This window comes from Nycticebus coucang, chromosome 23 (genome assembly GCF_027406575.1).
Source record: "Nycticebus coucang isolate mNycCou1 chromosome 23, mNycCou1.pri, whole genome shotgun sequence".
NCBI classification, from domain to species: Eukaryota; Metazoa; Chordata; class Mammalia; order Primates; family Lorisidae; genus Nycticebus; species Nycticebus coucang.
The window spans coordinates 2,945,882-2,971,041 of record NC_069802.1 but is presented as its reverse complement, the minus strand read 5'-3'; the positions used below and the strand labels follow the sequence as shown (position 1 = coordinate 2,971,041).

Below are 25,160 nucleotides of genomic sequence, written 5' to 3'. Positions count from 1 at the left end.
AGGACCATGGTGCTGGGGGGACAGCAGCTGGGCAGGGGAGAAGGACCATGGTGCTGGGTTCAGACTTCCAACCTCAGCATCCATCAGGAGGAAGGAAGGAGCCTTTCTATGATCTCTGCCACTGCTTGTTTACCTAGAACAGCTCCCACAGTGTCAGCATTTCCCCAGAGACGCTCCGGTTCAGGTTTGAGGGAGACACTTTCTCTTTCTCTTTGAGCCTTCTCATCTGAGGTGGGCAGGGGTTACATTCCAATAAGGCTGAACCCCCAAAGGTAGGGTCCCCAAGACAAATGATCTGCGTCAAGAACCTAGCTCTGTTTACCAAGGAGCATCTTCTGTGCTAGACAAATTGGTTACTAATTACAAAAGGGGCCCGGCCACCACCACACAGTCCTGGGTGGCATCGCTCTGTCTATATAACCAGCTGAGCTTTTCACTCCATGAACTCCATTAATACAGAGGCCTTATTTTCATTTGCCCACTGACTCAAAGCTTACACATAAGCTGGCTCTTGTTATTTCTACCTGTCTGGTTAAATAAGGAGGAATACATTTTTGCAAACACTCTGAACACAGAGGCATCCACAGCAATGCCTTTTATATGATGGTACCAGGAGCCATTCACATCAGCCTGTAATCTGCCTTCAAAGCCAGCTAACAAAAGAAGCCAGAAAATTACCACAGGAAAGGTTGGGACCAGGAGTGATTTCCTCTCATAAAATGGACATAGGTCACGTGGGGAAATGTCTTCATTTTTCAGACATGCATAGTGATAGACTGTATTTACAGGTGAAATGTCATGATGGCTGTAATTTACTGCAGACCATTTCAGTAAAAAATGCAGTATGTGAAGCAAATGTGGCAAAATGTGAATCATTAAATCAAGGCTATGGAAACATGGGGGCTCACATGGTTCTTTTTGTTTCCCATAGGTTTAGCAATTATCAAAAATAAAAATAAAATGGATATATCTTTTTTATACATCAGGTTCTCTTTCCTATTGGCAACGTCTGCTTGCCAGTAGAAATCCCCCACAGAGACTGTGGATCTGTGCATGCAAGCTCTGTGCTCAGCCACTGTTTGGTTCTATTTATGGAAGGAAGAGAAGACACATTTATTGAGAAACATCAGAGTACCAAAAAAAAAGCAGCCTTGGCACAGAAGCAAGGGGAAAAATGTCTTGTTGGGAAAGCACAGAATCCAGAAAGATGGTTTTTCTGTCAAGCCACAGACAGCTAAGCACACTGGTTTAAACTGCTGGCAGGGTGTTCTCTACAAGTGCTTCCAATGTCTATGAACTGTGTCCCTCTAAACAGATACACCGGCCGGAAAAGTGGCTGGGTCCCACCCCAGACATCCCCGGCACACAGACACACGCGGGCACAGACAGAGAGGACTCACAGCTCGGAGTACAGGAAGTACAGGTTGCCCACGTTGTCAACGTAGTTGGCAGGGCTGAGCCAAGGCAAGACCAGCAGCAGAAGGGCCTTCATTGCCAAGCAGTGTGCTGCCTCCCTCCGGCCAGCTTCTCGCTGTCAGCTGTGGGGGCCCAGACCAGCCAGGCCCTTTTAAGCAAAGCTGGCCATGTCCCCCCAATCGTACATCATAAGGAAGCTGACTGGGAGTCTTTAGATTAAACCTCGCTGATAAATCATGGGCCTGTAAGAGGATTATGCTCTCTGATTCTCAGATGAGGAGATGCAGGAACACAGGGACCCACCATGGTTGGGAGAGGGCTCCGGCTGAGAGTGGCAGGCTGATGCCCAGGAGAGGGCCCAGCCCCTCCTGCAGGATGCGGACTGGTTCTGGGGAAGCAGCTGGTACATTTACATCACTGGCCGGGAGCAGCTGGCTGGGAGCTAAACTGTGCTGGCAGAGGACATGAGCAGGGCACACTCAGACACCACGCGGTGAAGAAGCAAATCGTGAGAAGCTGCCCTCTAGCTTGCTAAAGACCCTGCCAGAAATCAGCATCTTGGGACAGCCTGGCCATTGAGCTAAGTGAGGCTTTAGGTACTGCAACACAGGAGTGCTTTAAAACAGAGCCCACCCCACCTCTCCTAAGCACTGCTCTACATTTAAGACTTTTCATTTTTCACCGTCCTGACTATACTGACATATGTAAGAGAAGGGACGGCTTCCTTGCAAATGTTGAAAATTGGCTCAATACAGGAATAGGCTGTGTCATTCTCTTTTAGAAGGATAAACATGAAGTTCTGTCCAAACAATGTACAGGCTTCTGTTCTAAGGAAAGGGGTTGCCCTACTCTTCCTCCTTCCCTGAGTGACTGAATTAAGCTCTAAAATTAGCTATGTAACCCTGGACCTTTCATTTAAGTGCTGTGCCTCAGTTATCTCATCTTTGAAATGGAGCCAATAATGCCTTACCTGCCTGGTCAGCAGGGACTGGGCCACATCGTCAGTTCCACCTTTAAGATCTGTGACTCTAGATTGTCCCTCGTCTTAACAGCAGGACCTCTTGGCATGCCTAATCTCTAGAATGCCACAGAGGTCCCCCAGAACACCCCCCTTCTGCCCCATATTCAAGATCAAAGTTCATTTGCCAATCAAGGTCTAAATCCTACTAGAAATGGCTCAAAGGGACAGTTCCAGTAATGATAACCAAACAATGACAGGAAGAAAACCAGAGGAAAGTCTGTGAGATGAGACCAATTGTGATGAACAGAACAGTACTTAGGAACCTGGCATCAGATATCCACCTTCATCTGAGGCAGGGCTAAAAGATTTTAACCACAGCAAACCCTTCCATAATTCAGAGCAGAGGCAGGCAGCTCTGAATAAAGCTCTGATAGAGCATGGCCTGTAATGCGGTAGAACCTCTGTAAGTGACCACCCGAGGGCCTGTAACAAACCAGTCGACATCCGAGGGGGTCAACAAGCGGAACGGGGCCTACTGTGCTGATACGTACGTGTGCAGCATGCCCAGCTATGGAAATGAATTCAACTGAAGGAGGTGGTCACTGTAGGGAGGTGGCAACTATGGAGGTTCTGCTGTAATTCATAATCTTGTTGAGGCCCAAATGAATTCTGTTCCCTGTAAGGCTGGCATGCAGGCGAGAGGCAGAGCTGGGGAAAGCAGTAGAAAGGATGTGTGGAACTTGGGTGCTGAAGTCAGGGAAGCTTGAGGTTGGAGCCCTCACCCTGCCACCTGCTAGCTGTGTGACACTGGGCACGTTTGCTTAACCTGTCTGAACCTTGTGTCCTCCTCTGCAAAAGAAAGACAGTAACAATACTGTTTAACTCCCAGCGTTGCTATGAAGGTGGGATGAATAAAGGGCTCAGAGAGGTTGGCCACAGTGACTAATAACTGTGGCTTTAATAAGAGCGAATGAGGCTTGAGGGCAGCTTCCCACCCAGCTCCAAGAGGCTTTGCTATTCTTTTCTAATATTTTCTTTCCTCCCACACTATTAGGGAAATTGTATGTTCTTGTCTTTTCCTGAATATGGCATTTACAAAGTTCTGGGACATGCTCTTCTTGGATGTCCAGGACCCACGGTGTAGACTGTAACTCCTAAGTATGATGTATGATAAAGGCTGTGGACTTCACGTTGGTGTTGGGTTAAACTTCTGACAATCTTGGACGTATCAGATTGCTTCTGACTTGTACATATTTTTTTTTATGAAAAAAGAAAGATGCCTGCCCATTTACCATTTTGCATTTTAAGGGCATAAAATTAATAATACGTGAATGCAACATAAAAATGAAAGTACCGCTGTTGCTCTATGTTGCTATTTCAACCACTGCTGATTGCCTGCCCGGATTTTTTTCATGTGATAACACACTTGGCCTCTCTTGGAAATGGGTGGCCACATAACACAGTGCTGGCCAATGAGGTACAAGCAGAAATTACTGGATGATGCTGCCCAGAAAGCTCCTTAAAGGAGGGAGTCTCTGTTGGCACACTGTATTTTTCCCTTCCTACCTGGTTCTTTCTGCCTAGAACTTGGATGTGATGCTGGAGTGAGCACCTACCTTGAGAACATGAAGTAACAAACTTGAGGATGAAAGCTATACCGAAAACAGAAGGAACCTTAATTCTTGATGGTCTGATGGCAACATCACACTAGGTTTGGACTTTCTATCCCCAGACTTTGTGTTACGTGAAAAAAATCAAACTACTTGGTTAAAGTGATACAACTTGGATATTTCATTACCTGCCATTTGATGTAATCCCAGGTATATATTACAATCCCATGGGTATAAAATCCCCCTCAAACGGACCTGGGTTGCTCCTTGGCCTCCTTGCTAGTAAATAGCCTTAACCCTAATCCTCACCCCATGCTTCCCTCGGCTCTCCTATTTATTCTTAAATGTCATCTGAGACATCTCCCATCTAATTTCTTTTCTTTCTTTCTTTTTTAATTTTTTTTTTTTTGAGACAGAGTCTTATTTTGTCACCCTTGGTAGAATGCCGTGGCATCACAGCTCACAGCAACCTCAAATTCTTGGACTCAAGTAATTCTCCTGCCTCAGCCTCCCAAGTACAGGCACCTGCCACAATGTCCAGCTATTGTTTTTAGAGATGAGGTCTTGCTTGGGCTCAGGCTGGTCTCAAACCTGTGAGCTCAGGCAATCCACCTGCCTCGGCCTCCCACAGTGTTGGGATCATAGGCGTGAGCCACCTTGCCCGACCCCATCTTATTTCTTTTTGCTTCACGAAACAGGGGTGAGATAAGGGCCAGTAACACACTGAGTTCAGGGTTAGAAAGTCACATTCAGGACCTATGTCAAAGCACAATTACTGGGGAGGTGTTTAACCAGCCCTGAAATGACCATAAGACTAGTGAAACACCTACCTTTTCATGAATAATACTCCCCCACAGTTTTTCTCCCTGCAAGGAAATCCTCCCTGCAACGTAGACAGCTGGCTGAGTCTGTGTTATACCGAATGCACCATGGAAAAGTGACATGTGACAGAAAAGGTGAACAGAAGTCCCAGCACAGATCTTAGGAGGAGAGACTGCCAGGACCTCGTGTGCTGAGCTAATCAGGAAAATATTCCCAGACAGCCTTGGGCCAGGTGTGTCTTGGGTCAATTACATCCCATTATCATCCAGGGCTCTTTTCAAAACATGGAACAGTGATCTCTTTATTCATGCTAACAAATGCTAAGGGAGGGTCAGCTTCATTAGCTCCCAGTTATAGAAAATAAGACAGAAACTGAAAGAACAAAGTGATCGGTGAAACGGTTCAACATGTGTGTGCTTTCAACTCCTCTCCCTCGTTTTTATTTTTGTTATTTATGTATTTTTCAGAATATAAAGGTAAGTTTATTTTGTATTAGAGAAAGGGAGGAGAGTGGGGGGAAGCGATGAGAAAGGGAGAGAAGAGAGGGGACAGCGGGGGTGGGGTGGGGAGAGTAAAGAAGCCACAGAACGGGGCGGCAGCTCCAAGCAAAGGAGGACGACTGCCAGCCCCTCCTTGTCTTTAAGAGGTCATTTCCTCAAAGGTGGAAATCATGGCTTGCATAGATTTTTCTTTCATTTGGGGCCTGGCCTTTATGGATCTGTGATGAATATTATATATGCAGACGATGATCTTACAGAGTGAGGATGTGGTCTCCTGCCTAGGGTGAGTCTCACCACGGATGGAGGGAGTAAAACTCAGTTTCCACACACCTTCTCGCTGACAATTTGGGTAGAGAGAAATGACCTGATGGGCCCTCTATGGTGGCCCCATGACATACTGGTGATGTCCTTTGGTTAGGAAGGCTGCCATTTAACTCAATAAGCCAATCACTTTCCCCAGAATTCTTTGCAGAAGACCCATGTGCTGGGGGTCTGCAAGCATCTAAGAGGGCAGAAGTCAACAGAGGTGCCAGAGGACTCCAAACGCTCGCTCACATGCTTGGATTGACTCTCAGATGAGAGCTCTCTAGGATAAAATCAGAAACAGTTGTCCAAGTTACCAAGAACCCTGCGGCCTTGGGGCCACATGTGGCCTTCTGGATCATTGAGTGTAGCCTTTTGAGTGAATCCAAATTTTACAGAACAAATCGTTTTAATAATGGGATTTGTTTTGTGAAGTTTGGATTCAGTTGAGGGGCTGCAACTGGTGATCTGGAGGGCCATGTGTGGCCTCTGAGGCCACAGGCTCCCTACCCCTGAAAATATTTTACTCAAGAATTGACACCCAACTCAGGTTCTGAAGTGGTTGGATAACATTGCTTATAAATGACATGAACTCTGCAGAAAACAGGCAGGATTTGTTTAAAGACATGATGCTGTCTGCACCCAACTTACGTTCACTGTGGGACGAGGGGCACAAAGTCTCAGACAGAAGGAAGCAGCTCAGCAGAGTGCTGTGTATGTAACATGGTGACTATGGTTCATAATGATGCACTGAATACTTAAAAGTTTAAAGAGTAGAATTTAAGTGTTTCTATCACAAAAAAAAAAAGCATGTGAAGTAACACTCATTGGTTAGCTCGATTTAGCTATCTCACAATGTGTACACAATTCAAAACATCAAAGTGTACAGCTTAAATTACGCAATTTTTATTTACCAGTTAACAACATTTTTAAAATCTATCGCTTTTGTTTACAGTATATTTATTGAACAACGTGATACGAAAGATAAAGCAAACAAATACGAAATCTACAGATAAAGGCTATCTTCCAGTACATGTATATGACAGACTCCCACACAGGCAGCCCCAGCACGAAGGCCTCACACAGAAAAGGCACACTTGCCTCCTATAACCTTGCTTTTCCCAGTTCAAGAGCCTCCCGAGGCATTAACGCCTTAGTCTTCTTAATGTCTAGAAGGAGGATGTGGTCTTCAGGCCCATCACAGCCCCAAGGCCCAAGAAGATTCTGAAGTCAGCTTCTAGATTAGCTCCAAATTCTTAATCCCATGCCAATATAATGCCCAGGGGTGGGAGGGGAGAGAGTGTATACTGCACATTTGATGACTAATATATACCATGTATTTTTGGAAAGGTTGTTTCAACCTACTTAGGAAGCAGAAGTATGGAGGCTGGAGAATAGGTGTGGAGACCCACACCCCCGGGACAGGGGATCTCCACCCCCAGAGCTATGAAGAGGCTAGAGCTCAAAAGGGTGACTCAATTTTGGTCAATTTGATGTTCTTTTCTCACTGTTTTCAAATGTGCATATCATTATCAGCTGAGCGTTCATCAAGCCTCCCCCTCGGGCTTCCTGGCAGTGTGTGGATCACACGGCTGCACACACAGTGAGTGAGTGATGTTCCCTGCCTGCTCCCGGCAGCTGAGGTGCACTGTGCCCTGGCTCCTGAAGACCCCACAGCCCTGCAGCCCCTTCCCGTCCTCACCTTCCTCTTCCCCACCTCCATTCTGCCCTCACTCTCAGATCCCTGGGCCATCTGATCCCTACTTCTAGGAACACTCTCAGCCCCAAACCAGCCCTTGATGATGGATGAGGAGGAGTGAATGTGCTGATTTCACATCCTCCCACCAGGGGAGTCCTCCCTTCCCCAACCTCTTACCTGGGTGAGCAGAATAATGATCCTCCAAAGATTCCACCTCCTGGCCAGGCGTGATGCCTCACACCTGTAATCCTAGCACTCTGGGAGGCCAAAGTGGGTGGGTTGCTTGAACTCAGGAGTTCGAGACCAACCTCAGCAAGAGCAAGACCCCAGTTCTACTAAAAATAGAAAAAGTTAGCTGGGTGTTGTATCCCAGCTACTCAGGAGGCTGAGGCAAGAGGATCTCTAAAGCCCAGGAGTTTGAGTTTGCTGTGAGCTATGTGGTGAGGGCACTGTACCCAGGGGGACAAAGCGACACTCTGTCTACAACAAACAAAAAAAGATTCCACCTGCTAATTCTCAGAACCTGTGAACTATGTCATTTCACATGGCAGAAGGGACTTGGTGGGTGTGATTAAATTAAGAATTCTGAGATGAGGACACCATCCTGGATTCTCGAGCTGGGCCCAAGGCAACCACGTGAGTCCAGGGGAGGGAGGAACGCCGGTCAGAGCCACAGGAGAGGTGGTGATGTCAGCAGAGGTGAGGGGGAGAGAGAAGGAAGGTGCTCCGAGCTGGCTTTGAAGACGGAGGAAGGGCCCACAAACTGAGGCAGGCAGGAAAAATCTCGAAGCTAGAAAAGGCAAAGAAAGGGTCTCTCCCCAAGAGCCAAAAGGAACGCAGCCCTGCCGACACCTTGATGCTTGTCCAGCAGACCCATGTTGGACTTCTAACTCTCAGAACAGTGAGAAAACGAATTTGGGTTGTTGTAAGTCACAAAGTTTGGATCATTCGTTAAAGCAGCAATAGGGGTCACAGCTCCCCAGTGCAAACGTACAGACTGCAACATGTCAGGAACACGGGAACTGGAGAGCGTGGAGGAGCCACACCAGGGCTCTCTCCCTTTCTGGAGCTCCCCAGGAAGGGTCAGTCTTGGTCCTGGCTCTGGTTCAGCTCCTCTTAGCATCTCCCTCACTTTGATCTCAGACCCACTTCCCTCCCAACAATACCTTTCACACCAGTGGAATTTTCAGCAAAGGTCACAGTAGACTCCCGGCTCCTTCTCAGGGAGGCAAGGCATCCTGGTTTAAACCTGAGCAGTGATAGTGCCACCCACAAACCCAAGTTAGAAGCATTTGGCTCACTGTCCCGGAAAGAGCAATGAGCTCACTGCCGTCACTACCATGGACACGCGCTGAGCGTATGCCCAGGCACGGCTCCTGACATGACTCCCGTGTTAGAGACTAACGCACATCTCAAAGACAAAGACTCAGATTCATGGCCTGAAGTATGTGACCTTTAGAAAAACCACCTGCACCTGCCTCTTGCCCTTGTCATGATGGGAACCAAAATAAACACTAGCTTCCAAATTTCCTCTTACAAAACAATTGTGGAATGACTGTTCACCCTTTGTTCACCCTTAAATGATCTGAGAGAGTTGTTCATGTGGGACAAGGTCCAGGGCCGCTCCTGAGGCTGTCCGGGAAGGTGACAATGTAAGTGGACAAAATACGACACAGCCAGGTGGGCCAGGTGACATCAGCCACTGGGAGATGTGATTCTGCCACTGGTGTGTGTGCAACTTTGCAACTTGGCAGCAAAGTTAGCAGCACAAGTCACTTGGAGGACCAGGTGACTAAATTTCTCCTTTTAAGACTTACTTGAAAATACCTCAGATTTTCTGAGACAATAGCTGGGCCTGTTCAGATCCAGAAAGGAAATTCTAACGATCATGGGTCAAACTGAGAGACACTTTTTTAAGTGAAAAAGCAAGTGATGCCTACCAAGAAATCTTTCCAGGGCCCGTGAGCCTCAGAGAAACTTGCTCATCAGTTTTCTCCAGTACCCTGCGCATTCCGAAACACACACAGAAAGTGAGCCAGGCATGTCATGAACGGCCAGATCTTGAACAATCTCCATTTACACAAAGTGTTTAGCCAAATCCCCGGGGATGAAAGGCGGAGTGTTGGTTACCAGGGGCGGTGGGATGGGGAGTTTGTATTAAATGGAGACAGAGTTTCACAGAGTTTTCACTCCAGATGAAAAGTGCTAGGGGTGGATGGTGGTGACAGTTGTACAAAATGTGAAAATGCTTAATGGCGCTGAATTGCACACTCAAAGGTGGTTAAAAGGGTAAATTCCATGCTGTGTCTACAGGGTGGTCATAAAGTTCATGTGCAAATCATACACGATTTTTAATTGCACACAAACTTTATTGCCACCCTGTACTTTACCATAATTTTCTTTGAAGAAGACCCTAAGTACACGTACACACACCCTATGCCTCTACTAAGTGCTGTTTCCTCACACTGAACCACGGCATCATCATCTAGATAGTACAACGATTTTCGACCCATGTGCCATGTGAGGATCTTGGGTGTGTGATCTCAAAAATTTTTAGAGATCATTTATAAAATTATTTTTAAAAGTTCAAATCATAGCAAGTATATTTCTTTTACTCTTTGGTTTGAACATCATTTAAGTGTGCCACAAGATAAAAAAGATTGAAAATGCTGCTCTCAAATGATGTTTCTTACTTTGCACAGATCCTTTCATCAGTTGCAGAGGAAAAGACAGAGAAACAGGTGTCCAGGAGAACACAGGGCACTGGGCCTGGCCAGGCCTTGGGAGGCAGGGCTCCCGGGAGGACCTACCTGGTTTGGAAGTGCTGCTCCAAGTCACAGCGCGGCAGCACCGCAGCGCAGTGCTCGGGGAAAGGGCAGGCCACCAGCAGCTTGTTGAGCAGCTTGTTGACCAGGATGCTGGACTTCCTGCAGCACTGCAGGACCAGGGGCTTGCGGTCCACAGGGCAGAAGTCCTTCTCCAGCAGGAAGTTGGTGAGGCAGAGGGTGCAGTAGGTGTGTCCACACGGGGTGTCCAGAGGGTCCAGCAGTGCTTGCAGGCAGATGTGGCAGATGAGGTCGTCGTCCACATCTTCCGCGTAGGTGTAGAAGTGGTTTTCCTCAGGGGAGTGAGCTTGGCCACACACCGCGCACAAGGGCATGGGGCTGGGGTCTGGCTCATTGGCAGAGTTCCACCGGTTCATAGTCGACTGGGGAGCAGTGTGCCGGGAAACGCAGTAACACAGTGTTTCCAGGGAGCAAGTCAAGACCTTCTAGGAGCCATCTACAGACCTAAAAGAGAACAAGATGGCTCATCTCTGCTTCGCAGCACGCGGGAGATTACTTGGTGGTGGATGGGGGACAGTGCTGTCGGGGTCTGGGAACCTGAGCCATCATTCAGAAGCCAGGGCTTAGGTCCCACACCTGAGTGACCAACCTGGGGCAAGCGACCTGGCCTTGTTGTGCCTTAGCTTTTCCACTCAGGACAATGGGAATAATGTTTACCTTTAACATCTTCATGTTGGGTTAAGTGCAGAGGCTCACACTTGTAATCCCAGCACTCTGGGAGGCCAAGGCAGGTGGATTGCTTGAGCTCAGGAGTTCAAGACCAGCCTAAGCAAGAGTAAGACCCCATCTCTACTAGAATAAAAACACTAGCTGGACATGGTGGTGGGTGTCTGTAGTCTCAGCTACTTGGGAGGCTGAGACAAAAGGATTGCTTAACTCCAAGCGTGTGAGGTTGCTGTGAACTGTGACACCACCGCACCCTATCCAGGGCGACAGAGCGAGACTGTGTCTCAAAAAACAAACAAACATAAAACCCCTCATGTTAGTGTAGTAAAAATCATTTGGGAGATATCTGTGAAATGTCTAGAAAAGCGGTTCTCAACCTGTGGGTCACAACCCCTTTGTAACAATGAAAATACATCCCAGCATTAGGAAGGTTGAGAACCGCTGGTCTAGAAGAGCTAAAAAGAAATGTGCTCTAATATCTAATAACTGTAATTTGACCAATGATTAAATAAAACTAAATAGACCAGTGATTTATAAAATTTTCTGTCAGATCAGAACAACACAACAATAAAACCAAACACCCAGTTAACACTCTGAGGGCTTTCTCTCATCTTTCTCCAAAACTAAGAAAATTCCAGACCCCAGAGCTTTCAACTAACCTATCTAAGAAGAAATAAGAGCTGTTCAGGATTTTGCATTTTTATTATGGTAAATACACTGTTTTTTTCTATTTGCATTTCACTTAGTCGGCCAGTCATTAGTGGCTAAATGGGCCCTGGCCGTGCTGCCTAGGTTCAGATTTCACCACCACCATGGACCAATGATCTCAGCCTCTGCATCTACATCTGTAAAATGGGTATGATAACAGCCTACTTGATAGGACTGCTCTGAGGATTAAATGAGACAAGATACACAAAGCTCTAGCATCTTCTAAGTACTCAATAATTCTTATATATGTGTGTTATTAAATTCATTTTGTCTCTACTCTAGCTCAATTGGCCCAGAAACTGAAAACTATAGTTCCAGAAAAAGAGTTGAAAAATAGACAAGAAAACACGCCACCCAAAGAGCACCTTTTACTTTTTGTTCTAATGATACTCTTCCATTTAATTAGAAATTTCTTTCAAATTAGGAGAATATTATAACAATAGACATTTTCCTTAGTAAATGAATAAAAGTCCAAAATAATGGAGCTTTTTGACCTGCTTGATTTACAATACAGTAAGTCTCTTGGATAGTCAATAAATATTTTTTAAGTACCAACTCTGAGCTAGGTAATGAGCTGGATGTACAGACCTGTGAGGGAGATTTAAAGGACTCACCTCTGCTTGCAGGCAGTGCTACAGAGGGAGGATGTGGGCACGTGCACAAGTGGTCAGAAGCCCAGCAACTTCCATGGCGACCAAGAATCCTGCCTCCTCCCTGGATCCAACTTCCTAGTGCAGTCTGGGGACCAAGAAACCCTGGCCTTCTGAACTCAACTTTCTGCTTTTCCAAAAGTAAATAAGAAGACCTTAAACTTTCCACAGGAACATAAAGACACATGAATGACCTAACAGGAAACTGCCACATTTGGAAATAGATGGCAGTCATAAACTGCATTATATCTTTTCTCTTTTCCAAATAAAGTCTGAGGTTGTTTGTACAAACATAGCCTTATCTCACAAAGAAAATACATCGACTTCAAACCTACATTGAGTCAGCTTCGTTGTTTACATTTCTGAACGGCACTCCTATGCCTGGGGGAACACTCGATGGAGAGGATGGAGTAAAAGGCCCTGAACGTGCAGACGCTTACACATCGCAGCACTTGATTTACCATCACACAGGACCACAGACGGCAAAGGTACAGGGTGCAGGAGGGTGAAGTCAAATTTTATGGAAATCTACACAGCTGGTATTTGTCCTCAAGACTGATAGGAGATACTGGAACCTCACAGGAAATGCACCAGAAACAGTTGAAAAATGAACATGAAAATGCAGATGGGCCGCCCACAAAATTATCACCTCCTGTGGAGGGGGTCTCACTCGTGGTGACCTGCAGCTCTAGACCCTTTACGTTTCTCTGTGGGATGCTGTCACCTGCCCCCACGTTCTTTCTCACTGCAGTAGGCAGTGTCTAATTCAGGTTACAGGTTTCACAACACTGAAAAAGCCACTTCACATTTCTGGGCCATCCCCTTATTGGTGACATGGAGGGATTGGGCCAGATTTCACACTGCTTTTTACACTGTGCAGTGGAAGACAGACCCCAAGGCCTCGAAATATCCCAAGGGAATGAAGACAGGAGGAAACCGCGAGCTTTGCCCACTTCTCTCTCACACCCAGTCTCTGCTTTTATTTACTTGAGACAGCAGGTTCTGCATAATATTCTGTTCAAAGAACCCAAGCTTAAGAAAGAAAATTGCCAACCACCAGACTAGGTAAGTTTACAATCCCTTTCAGAAATAGAGTTCTAGCATTCTGCTCCAATCAAGTGGGAATGTTTTGCTTTATTTCTGCTTTCTAACAGTTTGCTGAACAATTACCACGTGGCAGGCATGTGTTAAGGGCCTTTTATATATTAGGAGCCTCCATGTTTAATACTCACAAAAACCCAGGATTTTTTTTAACAGATGAGGAAACCGAATATAGTAAATAAGTAACTTGCCAGTCACACCAAAAAAGGAACAAGCCCAGGAAGGGCTGTCTCACTCCTAGTTCCTGCCCCTATAACCATTTTGCTGCTTTGTCTCTCAGCATCTTTCTTTCTCCTTCCTCTTTTTTTTTTTTTTTTTGTTTGTTTGTTTCATGAGATTCTGGGTAGAGTGTCACAGTATATTAGTTCATAGCAACCTCAAACTCCTGGGCTCAAGCAATCCCTTTACCTCAGCCTCTTGAGTAGCTGGGACTACAGGTGCACACCACAATACCCAGCTGGTTTCTCGGTAGAGGCGGGGTCTCGCTTTTGCTTAGGCTGGTCTGGAACTCCTGAGCTCAGGCCATCTGCCTACCTCAGTCTCCCAGAGTGCTAGGGTTACAGGCATGAGCCACCACACACGGCCTCAGGATCATTTGTTGATTAGGCTTAATCAGAATACCAATAACGTGACTAATTAAACTAAATACAAGAGTCCCATGAAATCAGAAGGTTTTTAAAAAATGTTTTTAGGACCCACTATAAATGCATTTATATATAACTTATTGATAGGGGACCTGTCCTGAGAAATGGGACTCTACAATTTCATCATGCAAACATCACAGAGCGCGCTGACGCACGCCCAGATGGCACAGAGCGCGCTGACGCACACCCAGATGGCACAGAGCGTGCTGACGCACACCCAGACATGTCAGAGCGCGCGGACACACCCCCAGACGTCACAGAGCGCGCTGACACACACCCAGACATGTCAGAGCGCGCTGACACACACACAGACGTGTCAGAGCGTGCTGACACACACCCAGACGGCACAGAGCGCGCTGACACCCAGACGTCACAGAGCGCGCTGACGCACACCCAGACGGCACAGAGCGCGCTGACACCCAGACGTCACAGAGCGCGCTGACGCACACCCAGACGTCACAGAGCGCGCTGACGCACACCCAGACGGCACAGAGCGCACTGACGCACACCCAGACGGCACAGAGCGCGCTGACGCACACCCAGACGGCACAGAGCGCGCTGACGCACACCCAGACGTCACAGAGCGCGCTGACGCACACCCAGACATGTCAGAGCGCGCTGACACACACACAGACATGTCAGAGCGTGCTGACACACACCCAGACGGCACAGAGTGCGCTGACACCCAGACGTCACAGAGCGCGCTGACGCACACCCAGACGGCACAGAGCGCGCTGACGCACACCCAGACGGCACAGAGCGCTCTGACGCACACCCAGACATGTCAGAGCGCGCTGACGCACACCCAGACATGTCAGAGCGCGCTGACGCACACACAGACATGTCAGAGCGTGCTGACGCACACCCAGACGGCACAGAGCGCGCTGACACACACCCAGACGTCACAGACCGCGCTGACAGAGCGCGCTGACGCACACACAGACATGTCAGAGCGTGCTGACACACACCCAGACGTCACAGAGCGCGCTGACACACACCCAGACGTCACAGACTGCGCTGACACACACCCAGACATGTCAGAGCGCGCTGACACACACACAGACATGTCAGAGTGTGCTGACACACACTCAGATGGCACAGAGTGCGCTGACACACACCCAGACATGTCAGAGTGCGCTGACACACACCCAGACGTCACAGAGCGCGCTGACGCACACCCAGACGTCACAGAGCGCGCTGACGCACACCCAGACGGCACAGAGCGCGCTGACGCACACCCAGACGGCACAGAGTGCGCTGACACACACCCAGAAGTCTAGCTTGCTACTCACATGGGCTACGTGCTACAGTCCATAGCTCGCAGGCTATGCACCTGCACAGCTGTTACTGTATTGAGTAGTGTAGGCACTTGTTAACACAGTGGTGTGTATTCGTGTTCCTAAACACATCTAAACATAAGGTACAGTGAAAATACGGTTAATATTAGGGACCACCATCACATATGCAAAGCACCATAGACCAAAACACCATTACGGGTGCATGGCTAGAGACACAGATCTCTGAAGAAAAAGATTCCTTCTACACATGATAGAACCAGCTTGTACTATCGTGTGTAGAACACAAATGTCCTAATGCTATAATTGGGTAAATGAGATGAAAGCTATGCTGATTAGTATGATGTAAGCACTCCAATTTGTACAAATAATCAACACACTGACACTGGCATAAATGTATTTATGATCTATGTACAAAAGACTTAATAAAAAAAAAAAAAAGAAAGAAAGAAAAAGATTTCCTTGACTTCACTAAGTGCTAAAATGCCCGAGACGGAATGAATGCAATGGGGTAAGCAAAAGTGGCAGGTTTTAACTACAGCCCCAATTCTCTTCTCCCTCCCTCCCTTCCTCTTTCTCCCTTTTTTTCTTTCTGAGAGCAATGTGAATTACGTGGCACTTACCCAAGTGGGTGAACCATATTCTCAACGTAATATTAATGTAAACAGTACTGTATATATTTTCTGACTTGATTTTAGACTAAATAAAGCCTACATGAATAGACACAGATTACGAGAGAGCTGAGTGGACAAGCAGCTTTGGCTCTAAAGGAAAGAGCCAGCTAGCCTTGTTTACCTGGTAGTTCTTGTTCCCAGTTCACATTCTACCAAATAAACATGTGTGACACGTCGCATTTTCAGACATAGATGCATCTTGCTGCTGAACTGAGAATGATCAAAAGTCATTAAAGACTTAAAAGTAAACTATTTTCTCCCTAAAAAGGAGAGAGGGTCTGTCCGCTTTGTGTGTGTTTAACTTAATGTGACTGCTCTCAGCACTCCTGGCCCAGGCTAGAGTAAGCAGAGAGCTGTTGCTGTGGCTCTCTGGGAATTTGGAGTGAGAACAGCCAGTGGATTGGTTTCCTGTGCACGCGTTTGTGCGTGTGTGTGTAAACCTTGCAATTCCTTGGAATAACCCTACTGTGCCTTAGCAACCATCTTCCCTTTTTCCTTCTGGTGTGGGGTAGGACAGAAGCCCAAGGTACAGGCAGTCAAAACACCAGCACAGTGCTAAGAAGTACCAAGAAAAATAAAAACCTCCATCATTCTCCTAATCCCTGCTTCCTTTCCCACCATTTCAGGGTCTGGCCTAAAACCTATATAGAAACTTTTCTGCTTAAATCTCTAATTCTGACTTCTAAGGCAAGTGAGAAGTACAGTATGTACGTCTGTGCTAAAGAGATTTAAGAACAGCCTTTCGAATATAGTCTATTTGGAAGCAGAGAAATTCAGCATACAGTTACCCTTCTGGACAAGAGGGTCCTTGCTGTGCCACTGTCCCATTAATTCTCCTTTTAACGCACCCTGGGTTTATAGAAAATAGTTATCAGCTCCAGTTGCCAAACAATAAACACCACTGCCATGCTGCACCAATAACTGCACAGTTTCTTCTTATTGTGAGGACAAGGTTAGATCCTAAAGCATCCCTCAAATTGTTGCCTGAGTCACAGTTTTCTAACAAAATTAGGAGGATTCCACATTATTAAAAAGAATCCATCTTTATGATCAAATGGCAGCATGCCCTGGATTGGTACTTTAACCTCTTTGAAGATGAAACATGGTAGCCAGACTCTGAATTGAAGGAAATCCTTGAGAGGTGCCCTCCCCTGCAAAAGACTCTATTATAAAATAGACCATTCTGCCTTTGAAAAAAGCTTTAATTATCAGGGACAAAGGGTACATATTGAACAAAAATTTGCTACCCTATCCCTCAGCCACTCCCTGCATGGGTGCCAGTATTATCCTAGGACAGCTTTAGAGTATGTACAATCTCTTTAAGTCCTTTAATTATTTGAAGACAGATCCCATGTCCTTCCCCAGGCTGAGCAGCTTCAGGTTTATCCAGCCTTTCTTCATCAGCCAAATCTCTCCTGCAAGCTCCCCAATTTATCAGTGTCTCTCCTACAATATATGGGTGCAAATTCCAGGACAGGAGTAAAGAAAAAAAAAATTTTTTTTGAGACATGGTCTCACTCTATTGCCTGGGCTAGAGTGCAGTGGCATCATCATAGGTCACTGCAGCCGCAGACTCCTAGGCCCAGGCTCAAGCAATTCTCTTGCCTCAGCCTTGTAAGCAGCTGGGATGACAGGTGTGCACCATGCCTGACTAATTTTTCAATTTTGTTTTTTATAGAAACAGGGTTTCACTATGTTGCTCAGGCTGTTCTGACCCCTGGCCTCAAGTGATCCTACTGTCTTGACCTCCCAAAGTGCTGAGGTCACAGGTATAAGCCACCAAGCCCACTGGAATCTGCCCCCTTGATGTATAAGGGACCCGGCCCTGAGGCCTGAAGAAAACAACTGGAGTGGGGTCGGGTGGGAAATATATTGTATAGAAGATGTATATGTCTTAAAGGTAATAAAGCAGAAATACAGAAATGTCTTTTAAAAATGAAAACAGGAGCTATAAACACAGTTTAGAAAATGCGAACATTTAGTGGAATTAGGTGGGATTTATATAAACAGGGGAAATGTCTTCAGTGGCTAAACAGTTTGGTCCCAGAATCCATAATATATAACCTACAATCTCTAGAATGAATGGTATTTGGGGAATTTCAGACTTTTATTTGTTTGTAAGCATTCCTTTATTTTGAGGATAAATCTCATTCCAAAATATACTGACCTAATAAATAACACAAAAAAGAGAAATGGAAACACAAGATAAATTAGAGGCACTTTTTCTCACCCAAATCACAAATATAGATTAACTGTCACTGAAATTCAGTCATAAATGAAAAAGATAAAACAGAGACAGGCCACAGGCAGGTGAGGGAGGGGCAGTGGGAAGAATTGGAAGCCTGCAGCTCCAGACACTCCCCTCCCACCAGAACACCACATGGGTACTGGGAAAAGAAAAATCATTTCACCACAAGGACATGTGCACCAGAATGTCTACTGCAGCTCAATTCACAACTGCCAAGACCTGGAAGCAACCTAAGTCCCTATCAACCCACCAATGGATTCACCAACTGCAGTATACGTACACCATGGAGCCCTAGTCAGCCAGATGGAGACTTACATCTTTTCTGCTTACCTGGACGGAGTTGACGCACATTCTTCTTAGTAAAGTATCTCGAGAATGGGGGGAAAAGTATCCAATGTACTCAATACTAACATAAAACCAATATATAGACAACTGCATACCCATGAGAAAGGAAACAGGTAAGTATAGTCTGGTGCGGGGGAGAGGAGAGGCAAGAAGGAAGGCACGGAGGCCGAGGGGATTGAGGGGGCCTCGCCTGAGGTGCACAAGGTCAGGGTGCTCAGCGCAGCCCCCCGGGTGAAGGGCTCATCTACAACTTGAACTCTACCTTAGAAATGAAAACAATATAACCTAAACATTTGTATCCTCATAGTAATCTGAAATTAAAAAAAAAAACCGTTTACTAAACAAAGCTAGATTAAAACCAGAAAAAAATTACATATAAAAATTATATATTTTTTATTATTGTTACTTGATTAATTTGATGACTGGACTACCAAATTCCGTTTGGATCAATAGAACACTATTTCCAGGGAATAAAACATATTAAACATAAAAAAAAAAAAAAGAGAAGAAAACAAAAGCATCTCAGGATGCTCACCAGTCACCTTGGACCACTGCAACTGTCCTCACATCTAGGGGAGGGACGTCTGCCAGAAAACCTTGCTTATGGAAAGTTCCTACTTTGCCATGACAAGCATATTCAGGAAAAGTCCACTGAATACTTTCATAAATAACAAGTACATCTATCCTACCAGTGCCTGCTGAACCAGGGGGTAGCCTGAGGCAAAGGGAAAAAATGTGTGTCCCTAACTACAAGAGGGACTCTACCTAATAAATTCAAATATTGTGACCTGGTTGTTTGTACCCTCACATTAACCTGAAATTAGAAAAAAAAAAAAATGTGTGTTCCAATCACGTCTTTGTATATTAAATGGTAATTATTTTCTAGATCGTTACAGTAGCAGGAAAAAAGGTAAAAAAAAAAAATGAAACATATTAAAACTGATAGCATCAATTTAAGTTTCAATATTTTATTTATGTTAAAAACAATTTTAAAAATAGCTTGACTTCCCTGTCTTTACAGGAAACAAGTCCATTCATAAAATTTTCAAAATCTTCCTCCTTGTTCACTTCATTTTCAGCTGAGGAAACTGCCCAGTTTCACAGTTTCTCTGGACTAAGTGATGACCTGAAATCATTTCTAAACAACGCCAGTTTACTGCTCCTGTCTATAAAATAAATTTTGATCTTTTGTTATTACACATATTTTTGCATCAGTTTTGTACTTTTAAAAATATCGCATTCAAATTGTGATTGTTGGGGTTTTTTTTTTTTTTTTTTTTGGTGCCTTAAATTTTGCACTTTACAGCTCATGCCTCACTCACCTCACAACTTACTCAGGCCCTTGTCGCTATTATTTTTAGAAACCCAAGTAGAGAGAGTGAGGCGTCAGGCTGTGGCTTGGATACAGCTCTGCTACCAACCACCTTTGTGGGTCTCGATGTTTTCCTTTTAGCTGACCTGGTTGCCAGCCATGTGCAGTGGCAAAAGTGTATAATTATAAATGCTTCACAGCTGTCCACTGAACTTTAACTAACGTCTAAATGGCCTGTTGCTCCAGCTGATTGTAACCTTTGACAGAGATGCCAGGTGAATAGTTTGCTGAAGGGCTCAGGAGGCAAGAGGGACAACTTGGTTCAAGTAAGAGGAAGAAAGGGAACCCCAAGCCAGGTCTCAACACAAAACGAGCAGGTCTGAGGGCACACGTGAGGATAACATGGAGTCAGGCAGGCCAGGCCCGACAGGACACAGCTGGTCTGGTCGTTTCAGGTCCCAAGGGACCTTCACAACCCGGCTCCCATGTATTGTTTTATAAATTTAGCTCCCACCCTAAAGATGCCCATCTTGAATAGCTCCCACCCTAAAGATGCCCATCTTGAATAGTTTAGGAAGATTGATTTAGAAAATTGACTTTTGAATCAGAAATGCTGTAGTAAGTCACTGAGTTGCACTGATCATTATTTAAAACAAGAGTTAATGTGGTCCTTGCTTTGAACCTTTATGTATAAAACTGTGATTTTGGAAATGGAAGAACAGGACAGTCGTGAAGAGGCTACTCTCGCTGTTCTCCAGAATTGCTGGCCTTTCGGCAAAGTTTGGTGGACCTGTCCCTGTCTCTGCTTATTGGCTGACAGTGACAGGCAGCCCGACCTTCTTTGTCCAGTAAGGTCCTGTAAGAGCTTCGTTTCATGAGTATATGACCCAGCCCAGTCAAGTAATAAACAGTTCTCTCCAGCAAGGGCACTACACAGACCGTGACATTTTATAAAGATCCTGAGGCTCTGCCCTGCGGTAGTTGTGTTTGCTTGGTGATTTTTGCTGATTTAAAAGCTGTTCAAAACATTTTAAGCCCGTCATCAACCAACCCTGATATTTCAGTGTGTTTCAAAAGTATACAAACTAAGCCTGTGGCTGAGGATTTCCAAGGTAACTTTCAGTTCCACGAAACTGAGTTTAAGGCTTTCTTTTGTTTTTGTTGTTAAGCAAAATGCTTTAAAACCCTGGTGAAGATCCAAGGAGCAAAAAGATTGCTTAGTTGGTTTCAAACTGGTCACTGGGGCCACACTGGAGTGCAAAGATAACCATCACAGCTAGGAATGCCATTCCAGACAGCAAACAGCAGAACTATACCCAGAGAGGACCCGAGCGCACCAGTGCCAGGTGTGCCTCACCTCTTTCTAAAATAGTCACCCCGTAGGCGTGTTTGCCTAAACACTGCCCTGGGCCGGACTGTAACTCTCAAATTAGTTACTGGGAGGAATGTAATTGTCAAAGTTAAGGCAAAGGACACTTATGATTACAGTTTCAATTTAATTTAATTTCATTGATTATTTATTTAGAGACAGAGTCTCACTATGCCACCCTGGGTAGAGTGCCGTGGCGTCATAGCCCACAGCAACCTCAAACTCCGTGGCTAAAGTCATTCTCTGGTCTCATCCTTCCAAGTAGCTGGGACTACAGGTGCCCAACACAACGTCCAGCTATTGTTAGAGACAGTATCTCACTCTTGCTCAGGCTGGTCTTGAACTCCTGAGCTCAAGCAATTCACCCATTTCGGCCTCCCAAAGTGCTAGGATTACAGGCATGAACCACCACGTGTGGGCTTACATTTTCAATTTTAGACACATTTTGTGAAACTTAAAAGTATCAATAATGTGTCATCAATTTTTTAATAAATATCAATTTTAAACAAACATACACAAGATGATGGTCAAATGCTCTTGGATTATTTCTTAGCTCGCAGACACATACATAAGGAGGAAGAATTAGTTCAGTGACCTTGATAGAAAGTTTCCTTGAAGCAGGAGCCTGGTTGGAAGTGAGAGGTAACGTGTCTGTGTGTGATGTTGGGGAGTGGGGCATATACAGAGGAGCAGAGGAAAGAGGGAAGGGAGAAGGCAGGTGCTGTGGGCTGTTGCAAAGGTCATGGTTAGCTCTGCTTCTGCTTAACATCCAAATCGATGATCTTGAAGAGGCAGTAAGCCACTCAAATAAAATCTCTGAATAGCACTAGCCTACGTAGCATTGCCAACACTCCAGAAAATATAGAAAATATACAGAGGGTACCAAAAAATGTATACACATTTTAAGGAAAAAAATCTGTATTAAAATTGTAATACTCAACAGGTCAAGCTTTCTGCAATTACAAGAGGTACTCAAACATGACTTGTATTCATCTTTTGTTACTTGTGTATGAATATTACAATTTTAATACTTTTTTCTTTCTTTTTTTTTTTTTTGTAGAGACAGAGTCTCACTTTATGGCCCTCGGTAGAGTGCTATGACGTCACAGCTCACAGCAACCTCCAGCTCTTGGGCTTACGTGATTCTCTTGCCTCAGCCTCCCGAGTAGCTGGGACTACAGGCGTCCGCCATGACACCCGGCTATTTTTTGGTTGCAGTTCAGCCGGGGCTGGGTTTGAACCGCCACCCTCAGTATATGGGGCCGGCGCCTTACCGACTGAGCCACAGGCGCCGCCCCGTTTTTTTCTTTCTTAATATGTGTACACATTTTTTTGGTACCCTGTGTGTGTATTTGTATAAATGATCTTTAAAGAGGTCACAAATATGTCAGCAAATTACCGGAGAACCGAACTAAAAGAAGACAACATAATACATCTGGAGTCAATAAATGATGTTTAGAAAGTGGGAAAAATAACGAGAGCAGTTAAGGGAAAGACAGTCCCAAGTGTCCAGCCAACTAGACACAAACTTTAGAAGCCAGGGAAGGCTTTTCACAAGCAGGTTATGCAAGAGCCTTTCCTCTCTTGACAGATTTTACCACCTTTCCCCAGGGATATCATACTTGGGTTTGTTTATAAGAACTCTAAAAGAAAAGATGTCCTTCCATTTCCTAGACTATAAGCATGGTGAAATAGAACTGCCCCTCTGCAAACAATAAAAGTGAGAGCAGAGCAGTTTGTATTAACTAAGGGTTCTGTTCACATGAAGAGTTACCGGAGCATCCTGGGAAGAGCTGATGTCAGAGCAGAAGAAAGGACAGCAGAAGCGAGCTGGCCTCCTTCCTTCTACAGCTGGGAAACAATCTCAGGAAATGCTTAGGACCCAGTTTTATGAAGGCAAAGACAAAGATATTTGAATTCATAACGTTTTCCTGCTGCGCTTTGATTCTGCAGGTGTTCAGCGATTGCCTCGCCCATGCCTGGCTCTGGCTTTAAATTTTGTGGGCATTCCCATAGGAAATTCAGTTTCATCTTCAGTTAGTTTAAGTCTAATTAGGAAAACAGAGCTTACACTTAGGAATAAATGGTAAAGCACTGCAAGAGAATACAGGACAGATGGCAATGAGTACAGTGCCCAGAAACAGGAGCTGTGGTGAAGCTTTGGAGGAGACAGACACACACAGTGTATAGTGTGGCCAGAACCACCAGGGACTAAGGGAATAGGCACTCTTTGGGAAGGATCATGAAAGAGAAATGGAATCTGGACAAGTGGGAAGTAATCTAAGTGAGGGGAAGAAGATACACAAATACATTAATCAAAAAAGAATAGAGCTTCATTCCATGGAGGCAAGGATGGTTCAACACATGCAAATCAATAAATGTAATTCGCCACATAAATAGATGCAAAAACAAAGACTGTATGATCCTTTCAATAGATGTAGAAAAATCATTTGACAAAATTCAACCACCTTTTATGATACGAATGCTTAACAGAGTGCAGACATAGATGGGACATATCTCAAAGTTATAAAGGTCATATACAACAACCCCACAGCCAACATTATATGGAATGGGGAAAAACTGAAAGCATTTCTGCTTAGAACTGGGACCAGACAAGCTGCTTGCTATCTCCACTTTTATTCAACATAGTGCTCGGAGTCCTACTTCAGAACAATCAGGCAGAGCAATCTTTGGGGAAATCCAAATGGGGAAAGAAGAGGTCAAACCATCACTCTTTGCTAACAATATTATCTCATATCAAGAAAACCTTAAAGATTCAACCAACAGACTCCTAGAATTGACAAATTCTGCAAAGTCTCAGGTTGGAAAATCAATGTACATAAATCAGTAGCTTTCATATACACCAACAGTGAAGCTGAGAATCAAATCAGGTATGCAATACTTTTTACAGTAGAAACAAAGAAAATAAAATATCTAGGAATAGAATTAACTAAGGAGGTGAAAGAGTTCTATAGGGAGAAGTATGAAACAGTAAGGAAAGAAATCACAGAGTATGTAAATAGATGGAAAAACAGACCATGTACATGTACCAGCAGCATCAACATTGTTAAAATGGCGATACTACCCAAAGTGAGTAACAGATTCAATGCAATCCCCATTAAAATAACAATGCTATTATTCTCAGATCTAGGAAAACTATTTCTGCACTTCTTATAGAACCCAAAATGACCCTGAATTGCCAATGCAACCTTATGTAATAAGAACAAAGTGGGAGGCATCGCTGTCCCATACTTCAAGCAATACTATAAGGCTACTGGCACAAAAACATATAAGGGAGCTATGGAGAACCAAGAGATGAAACCAATTTCATATCCCCATCTGATTTTTGACAGAGCAAATAAAAATATACACAGAGGAAAAGAATCCCTATTCAATAAATGGTGCTGGGAAAACTGGATATTCAATATCCCAAAAGATTGAAACAGGATACACACCTCTCGCCACTCACAAAAATTAATTCGTGATGGATAAAAGACTTAATCCTACGGCATCAACTATAAGAATTATAGAAGAAAATGTTGGGAAAACTCTGATAGGTATCAGCTTAGAGAAAGAATTTATGAAGAAGGCTCCAAAGCAATCACAGCAACAACAAAAGTAAAGACATGGAACCTGATCAAATTTAAATGTTTCTGCACAGCCAAGACACAATCAACAGAGTAAACAGACAACCTATACCAGGGGAGGAAATGTTTCCCTCTATACATCGATAAAGGTCTAACAACCAGAATCTATAAAGAACTTACCAGAATCTACCAAGAACTCAAGCAAATCAGCTCAGCAAGAAAAAAAAAAACAAACACCCCGGTTAAAAAGTGGGCCAAAGACATGAACAGAAACTTTTCAAAGAAAGTCAGTGCAATGGTGAAAGAAGTACATGAAAAAATGCTCAACATCTCTAATCATCAGGAGATGCAAATCAAAACCACAACGAAACATCACCTAACTCCAGCCAGAATGGCTCTTACCG

The 25,160-nt window shown here is 44.8% G+C and overlaps 1 protein-coding gene across 3 annotated transcripts in view; it reads right to left on the bottom strand.

The window, feature by feature from the left end:
- LNX1 (ligand of numb-protein X 1) overlaps positions 1-25,160 on the bottom strand; it is a 189,827-nt gene that overhangs the window by 109,411 nt on the left and 55,256 nt on the right. For 2 of the 3 annotated variants that reach the window (XM_053578038.1, XM_053578039.1), the window contains exon 3: positions 10,122-10,601. In XM_053578038.1, the coding sequence (XP_053434013.1) occupies positions 10,122-10,513 (392 nt within the window). In that variant the 5' untranslated portion in view covers positions 10,514-10,601. Of the gene's footprint in view, positions 1-1,400; positions 1,747-10,121; positions 10,602-25,160 lie in introns of those variants that run through there. The other variant, XM_053578040.1, reaches the window with a different exon arrangement.